At 47.1% G+C, this 8240-nt stretch overlaps 1 protein-coding gene across 1 annotated transcript; it reads left to right on the top strand.

Moving 5' to 3' along the window:
* Positions 1 to 3527: 3527 nt before the first annotated feature.
* Positions 3528 to 8199, top strand: LOC100846266 (heterogeneous nuclear ribonucleoprotein 1). Its single transcript, XM_003561385.4, has 3 exons — positions 3528 to 3922; positions 4458 to 5313; positions 7912 to 8199. Exons 1-2 carry the CDS (start codon positions 3641 to 3643, stop codon positions 5304 to 5306), a joined length of 1131 nt encoding a protein of 376 aa, XP_003561433.1. The 5' UTR covers positions 3528 to 3640; the 3' UTR covers positions 5307 to 5313; positions 7912 to 8199.
* The last annotated feature ends 41 nt before the right edge of the window (positions 8200 to 8240 follow it).

The raw sequence follows: 8240 nt of genomic DNA, 5'->3' as shown, positions 1-8240 counted from the left end.
ACCGGTTTACATTTTAGTTACTAAAAACCACCGGATTACACTAAGTATCCCGTTGCTAGCGAATAACCTCAAAACTGACGGGATGGACCACCGGTCAGGCCAACGTGGCGTGCCAGAGTGGCAATTGACTAGTCAATCTCTTCTTCTCTCTGTTTCCGATCCAAAAGCTGCACGGGGCGGCCGACGCATGCGAGGAGGCGGCCGCACGGGGCGGCGGGCGCAAGCGAGGTGGCCGCGCAGGCGAGGCGAGGGCGCGAGGCTGGGTGGCTGCACCTCATCTTCCCGGCGCAGATCCTCCTCGGCACCAACCGCCCTACCTCACAGCCAACCCGCCGGCCCAGGCGCGGGAGAGAGGGAGCACCGTCAGCTGGCCTCAGCGCGGCGAGAGGGGTGAGGAGCGAGTGCGGGTGAGGCTCGGCGGACGCACGGGGCGGAAGGCGCTGGCGAAGCTAGGGCTGGCTAACGAGCATGCTCGGTTCGTTAAGAGCTCGGTTCGTTAAGATCGTTATCATTAACGATCTGAGACCATTGTTCGGCTAGGTTCGTTAGGAGCTCGCGAGCGCTCGTCAAGCTCGTTAAAAACTCGTTAAGATAAATAGATGTCATGTTGATCTAAATTTTTGGTCATTACCTATTTGCTTGGGATAAATTTTAGCGGCAAACAAAATAAATCAAAAGTTAAACAGCGCTATAAAGATTGGAAATAATACAACAAAAGAGAAATAACAACACAATTCCAACATCAAAATAAGTTCCAGTAGCCACTCACAAGTGATGTACGAGACGAGCTCGCTAACGAGCTTAACGAGCGCTCACCGAGCTCGCTCATTAAGATCGTGAAGCTTAACGATCGGAAAAGGAAGTCCTATTTGGTTCTTTAGTTAACGAGCCGAGCCCTTAACGAACCGAGTTAGCGAGCGTTCAATAAGATTATCGAACTTCGATCTTTTTGTCCAGGCCTAGGCGAAGCGAGGCGGCGGGCCCACGGTGGCGGGCGCGGGCGAGGCTCGGCGGCGGGCGCACGGGGGGCGGGCGCGGGCGAGACGCGGCGGAGGGCAAATGGGGCGGCAGGCGAGGTGGCCGTAAGGGGTGGCATCATCATCGATGAGCCCCACTCCCTTGCCACCGAACGCCTCTCCGCGGGTCTGCCTCAGGAGCCGCGGCGGCACACCTCCGCACGGAGGTGATCCTCGCCTTCGGCCTCAGCCTCACGCGCATGAGCCGGGTGGTTTCACCATGGATCTGGGGGGGCTTTGGGTCGCCGCTCGCCGCTGCTCTTTTTCCGGGTCTTTGGCGGGCGTGGATGGCAGCTTGCCGACGGCGACGAGCTTCTTGAGCTTGATTTGGGCAGAGAAGGGAAAGAATGCGGGGGCGGGGGGGGGGGGGGGGAGAAGAGATTGACTAGTCAATTGCTACGTTGGTCAGTTTTGAGGTTATTCGCTAGCAACCGAACACTTAGTGTAATCCGGTGGTTTTTAGTAACTAAAACGTAAACTGGTACCTATGTGAAATCCTAGCCACTAATGTGGTGGTTTTCTGTAATTTACTTCAGATTAAATGACTTTCTGTTACATGTGTCTAAACGTATTTTATTATATGGATACATTCGTATTTAGATAAATTTGACCCACGGCTTGCCGGCGTATACCGTCGCTTAAAAAGGGCTCAGCCCAAGGATGTTGCCCCGCGGGCTGTAGCTGCAGACTGTGAACACTCGACCGTCGACGCACACGACGCGCCCGCATCCGACGGCCACGGAGCCACGGACAGCCACGCCACACCACCTGCGTGTCATGCCCACAGGGCCGGCCGTTCAGGCAGGTGTTGCCGGCGCGGTCGAAGTCAGCCTTCTGGGCCACCCACGCGGCCACGGCCGACTCCCGTGGGCCGCCCACGAAGATGTTCTCCCCGTACGGCCCGCCCGAGTGCACCGGCCGGCAGTCGGCCCGGCGCTCGTTCGCGTAGTTCTGCGCGTACGCTGCCGCGGCTGCGTCCCATTTCAAGCTAGCGACGCCCACTTCCGCACGCGCCGCGTCGTGGGCCGCCAGGATGGCCTGCAGGGTCCCGGGCTGGGCAGGCCGCCATGGCCAACGCAACAGCCAAGTTAAAGGCTGCCTTAACCTTTGATGAGCAGTAGTTCTCCATTGCTGGTTATTTGATGGACGATGAAGAGAGAAGATGTATGTGTCTTCAGGCGAGTTTGTGTAGTTATACTACTGCTGCAACTTCAACAGGCTCGCGATCGGACGACTTTGCCTAATTAATTGAGGCTGGCTGGCCAGGATTCTCCATCAAACTAATTCAGTCCATGTAATACCTACCTGTATAAAACGTGCTAATAAGCTTGGCTCAATTAATATTGTCATCTGGTGATATGCTCGGAGATCTGCCAATCCCAAAATAAAACAAAGTGCTAGTACTCTAACACGCACGACTGGTGGTAGAGTGATCATGCCGAGTCCTTTGTTTCTTTTTCTCCAGAAAACAATCTGGTTATATGTCGATTTACGAAGAAAATGCATTCGATTGAAACACAACTTAGGCCTTGTTTGGCAGTGGGTTTGTCTTGGGCTTTTCGGTGTCCTTTTCCGGCCCAGCCCAAAACCACGTGCAAATAATGTTGGGCTGTCTTGGGTGGCAATGACGCGCTCCAGCGACTCGCGTTTCTCGTCGACGCTTGTGACGGGGCGACCTCGCCGCCATCGTTTTTGTTTCCTCAACTATTCCACGAGTTCTGCTGTTTCCTTGTACTACAGGTTAAGAGGGTCATCGTTAGGGAGCCTGTGCATCATCATCAGGCAGAACAACAATTCGCGACTATCGGTGTTCTATATGGGCCCCTGTGAATACGTAATCCTACCGGCCTTGGCCAAATGAAGCAAGACTTGCTGGGTGAATGCGGGCGAGCTGCATGGGCCGGTATACACTTTTGATTTTATTTTAAATTCTAATAATACGAAATAATGCTTAATAAAGCTGGGCCAAAAGCCTTTTTTTCAAAATAAACCCCGTCCCATATTAAATGACTTAAATTCGTCCAATATGGATGTATCTATATTTAAAAAGCGTGTAGATACATGTAATAGAAAGTCATTTGGTATGAGAAGGAGAAAGCACGAAATAAAGTTCGTAAAATCGTTTAGATCGAACAAAAGGAATTTTGTGCCGATGGACCAACCTTGGTTCGCTGCTCAGCCGGACTCTTCCGTGTTGAAAAATTCTTGTTCTCCAAGGAATCCTGCAGTCTTGCCAAACTTCCCCCCGGCCCACTTGTCATTCACAGACGATCGCGTACGTTGAGCAGGGAAATACCAAGGACAGCCCACGAACGCGCCGGTCAACACGCGCCCCCGCCACGGTCAACGGACGCGGCGTCTGCATCCAAACCGGAAAAGACCTCGAGTCCTCGAGTCCAAGTAAACCCCTCCACCCTAATCCCCCAGATCCAACGGCCAGCGCTCCCCCCACGAACTCATCCCAGCCTTCCGTGTATCGCTAACCCCCCTCTTCCCGGAAGCTAAAACCCATCCCAAGAAACAAATCTCGCCCCAATCCTGGCAGCTTCCCCCCCGTTCATCCATCCCATCTCTCACGCAAAACCCTAGCTCGAGAAGCCCTGCTGCTGCGTTCCTCGTCGGCGATGGCGGCGGAGGTCGGGGACTCGGCTGCGGCGGTTGCGGCGGCTGCGGCGGCGGGGGAGAGCAGGAAGCTGTTCGTGGGCGGCATCCCGTCGTCGGCGCAGGAAGGGGAGCTCCGGGGCCACTTCGCCCGCTTCGGCGCCGTGCGGTCCGTCGTCGTGATGCGGGACAGGGAGACGGGCCACGGCCGCGGCTTCGGCTTCGTCGAGTTCGAGGGCGAGGACGCCGCCGCCAAGGCGCTCGGCGACGGGGAAAAGCCCAAGCACTTCATCTGCGGCCGCGAGGTGAGTGTTGTTGGTACCCCCTCCTCCTCCTCCTCCTCGATCTGCGTCTGCGGCGTGTGGCTAACCCTGGTAGAGATGGTGATTAGCGGGGTTCTTTCCCCGGTGCGATCTGTGATGGCAAGTTTTGAACTTTGTTCTAGTTTCCAGAGATTCGCTGGTTGTAGTATTTGCCAACTTTGGTAGGCTGTTTACGTAATCTGTTAATGTGCTTACTGCCATTGCTGGGCAAATTAGTTACATAATTACTATGGCAGTATTGCTGGCTGACTTGTGCGCAATTGTTAAATTGACGTGACCGCCTTGCCAATTTTGGTAGGCTGTTTACCTAATCTGTTAATGTGCCTAGTGCCAGGCAAATTAGTTACATAATTACTATGGTAGTATTGCTTGTTGAGTCATGCACAATTGTTAAATTGATGTTACCGCCTTGTTATATGCAACGTGTTCTTTTTCTGTAATATATGCGTGCGTATCTTGTGACTTGGATACAGATGGAGTCATTAACTATAATGTGTTTTGTTGCCGCCTTGTACAGGTGGACGTTAGGAGGGCCAGGGTTAGACCTCTGCGGAACTTTGGCGAGCAACCTGTGCATCATCATCAGCCAGAACAAGGTCAGGATCAGGGCCACCAGGACAACCAGACTGCTGGGAACGGCGTTGTGGACGGTGACGACAGTGCGAGCTATTCTTCAAAGAAGGTCTTTGTTGGTGGTTTGAGGGACAACATCACCGAGGACGAGTTCCGGGCTTACTTTGAGGCGTTTGGCACTGTAACAGATGTTGTGGTGATATACGACAGCTTGACAAACAGGTCAAGGGGCTTTGGTTTCGTCACCTTTGATTCAGAGGAGGCTGTGAGAAAGGTGATGGGGAAAAGTTTCCATGACCTGAAAGGAACGAGGGTGGAAGCTAAGATTGCTATCCCCAAGGATGCTCACTATTACCGTAATGGCCGAGGTCGTGGCTCAAGACCCTTTGGCATGGGTGGTCCTGCTTCCTATGAGGGTTTATTCCGACCGTACAATGATAGGCATGGCTTCTACAATGGCTTTATGCCACAACATGTTCCTGCACCCCCCTACTATCCTGGCCTCTATGTTGGTATGGGAGGCTATCCCTATGCAAATGCATATCCGAACCAAGGAGTCATGCCAAATGTTCCAAGCATGGTTGCACGGCGTCCAGTATATAGCCCATATCCCCCAATGTATCCTGGCTATGGTTTTCCATACAGAGCTGGTTATGCAGGTCCTACTTTTCAGCATGGTGTTAATGGTGGCAGTGGTTACAATAATGATCAAGCCTCTTTAGATGTGCAAGAACTTGACAGTGCTTCTACGGTCGCTACAAAATTTGAATACATGAAGCTAGGTTCACAATGACAGTCTGGTGAGTTAATCCTATTACCTGACCAGTTATTTTTTTTTACCTTTATCTCTGGTAGGTATTACAAGTTCTTGCATGTAGAACTACAGCAGTTACATATTGCTCCTGTGAGTATCTTTTATGACTAGTTCCTGAAAACCAGAGGCAATCAGGCATCAGTTGGTGGCATGGCATCACCTGTTCCTGGAAGTCAGAACAGTTGGCTTTACATTCTTGTAGCTATGAGAATATCCTGCTTGTTAATTTTTTTTTTTGACGGAACTCAAGAATGTGGAATGAGCCAATTAAGTAGTGGGCTTGTGAATTCTAGTAATTGTCAAATGAACAGTTCTCATCCATTAGTCAGTTTAAGGATAAATAGCTAATGTAATTATTTAATTACCACGAATCTGCAATGTGTTGATTGATCAATGATAATTGTTTAGGTTGTGTGTAATTGTCAAATGAACAGTTATCATCCATTAGTCAGTTTAAGGATAAATAGGAATCTGCAATGTGTTGATTGATCAATGATGATGGTTTTGGCCGTGTCATGAAAAGTTTCTGTGCAAGTTACTTGATATGGTTCCTTAATTGTTTAGTTGTCCTTGGCTATTTATTTGGCATGTATTCGTAAATAAGTTCTGGACGTCCGTGGAAATGCATTTATGCCTACTATTTACTTATTTCATGGTTTCTTCAAGTAATTAAATAGCCATTGACATGCAAAGTTCAGCTAGAATTTTAAATGAATGGATTCTAACAGTAGTTTGTAAGCAAGGCAAACGATTAAATGAAATAGTTCTGTGAGTGATAATTTACCATTTATTTACTTTTCCAATTTATTTATTCAATTTGTTCAACATGGGGAGTTGGAGGGAACTGGGTGGATTCAATCATTAAAATAGGAGTCATGCCCAGTTTATATGTTATCCTACTTTAGCTAGCTTATTCCTTTACATCTTGTAAACTGCGTGAACGAGTTTTTTAAGGACTTAAGTTTGACATTCTATCCTATGATGTGCAAGAAATTGTTGTTTATTTGTTCCGTTCTGTGTCAAATGCTCATGATGTCACTTACTGCCATTTGGGAGTATGATTAGATTAAAGCAGTGGCATACTGTTATATGAGTACAAAGACAGCACTAGTTGAAAACCAATGTCAAGCACTATAATAACTGAACTATACATCTTTGGGATGTCAACTGAGTAACTATATGCATATAGGCAATTGATTGAACTGTATAGAACTGAGATTTGTGATATGGTTTTGTTCCATTAAAACCTGGGCTTTCATTTAATATCTTCCGATACAAATGATTCCCCAGATATTGCAGGTCTTTGATAGAGTAGTGTTGTACGCCCTCTCTTTCTTTTTTACTTGCACCTGCAGCCTTTTAGAGACAAAATAAGCTAGAGAGACAGTGCTACTCGAACTTCCTCTTCGTATTCCCATGCAATTAATTGCATCACTTGTTCGATCGTTCTCCAATCTCTCCTCAGCTCTCCTTCCACTAACCCAATAGGCCGGCAGTATTACCTAGGAAAATTAGAAGTATAATGATCAATTAGGCTTTGGGAGTCTAAATGCCCAAGTATTCTTTTTAAAAACTTGCAAAATGTACAACTAAAAAAAAAGGAGGGAGTATGTATTTGCACTGCGTGCAACGTACGCTTAGGTTGATGAATAACGCGTGGGATGTGATATAGTTTTTTTTATGTTTATGTGCATAAATAAATTTATCCTTGTTCAGAGAAGCTTGATACTGTAAAAAGTTAAGTATGTGATACTTAATATTTGTACTTGTGAGCTGACAAAATTGTTAGCCTGCAGATTTGTGTCGGTTTTTACAGTTTTTCATGGCTGTTTCTCTAACTGCTTATGTTCACAATTATAAGTGTTGAAGTTACGCCGTTAGTTATTCATTTAGTGTTCGTTACTTGGAATTTTGTGACTTATGCTATCTTTTTAGAAGTCCAAGTCTATCATGCGCCTAGACCAAGAGGCAGAAATCTAAGATTTTTATTGTGACAGTAGAATACCCATGCTAAATGGCAACTAGAAATACCAGTTCTAGAGTGGAAAGTTTGCAGCTACACTTGATTTTGATGAACATAAATTGGGAAATGATGCTTATAACTTTATACTCCCTCCATTCCACAATGCAACGTGTGTAAATTTTTCTCATTTAGTCCACAATACACCTCATTTTTCTCTTGGTACCTGTACCCGGCCAATAACTAGTCACATTCATTTATTATTAACCCAATATGAGTGGTCATGCACTAGAAACGAGAACTGCCTTGGTCCAAGTGCACAAATCTATATGAGGTATATTTTGGAGTAGAGGGAGCAAGACTTTGTACCGCAGCCCCCAGTTCTTTATTCTTTAAAATGATGGCATAAATTGTTCAGCATGTTTGTTCTTGGTCACTTCCAGTTGACTTTTGTATATTCTGTTTGCACTAAAATCTTCTCTTGAATGAGTAAAACCCATAGTTATACTGAGCAATTTCATTCCATGGCTATCCTTTTTAATCAGGTCTGATTGAAACTCAAATTAGATTTGGAAGTTTGTGAGAATGTTGACGTCATTATCTTTTTACTTCTATTTTTCCCAGGACTATTACTTCTACATTGATGACACCGGAGGACAACATTTGTTTGGGAACCGGCAACTGTGAAGACATGAGCTGAGATTCTTTGGTTGATGACAAGTATATCATTGGAATTCTTCGACTTACCCCCCATTCCTTGTTTCAACTGCCTGTTCAATGAAAACATGAAAGTTTCAACTGGCTGTTGAGCTCACCTCTCCTGTACCAATGCTTAAATTCTTTGTTGGATAATGTATCAGAATCAGACTATTTGATCCTAATTGCTTGCACAATCTTTGTTCCGTGTCGTTATATGCCGGTTTATCTTGGTTGCTGGCTTTGTGTAGCAAATG

This window comes from Brachypodium distachyon, chromosome 1 (assembly GCF_000005505.3).
Source record: "Brachypodium distachyon strain Bd21 chromosome 1, Brachypodium_distachyon_v3.0, whole genome shotgun sequence".
In the NCBI taxonomy this organism is placed as follows: domain Eukaryota; kingdom Viridiplantae; phylum Streptophyta; class Magnoliopsida; order Poales; family Poaceae; genus Brachypodium; species Brachypodium distachyon.
Note: the sequence above shows the minus strand (reverse complement) of the source record. Positions and strands in the feature narration are given on the sequence as shown.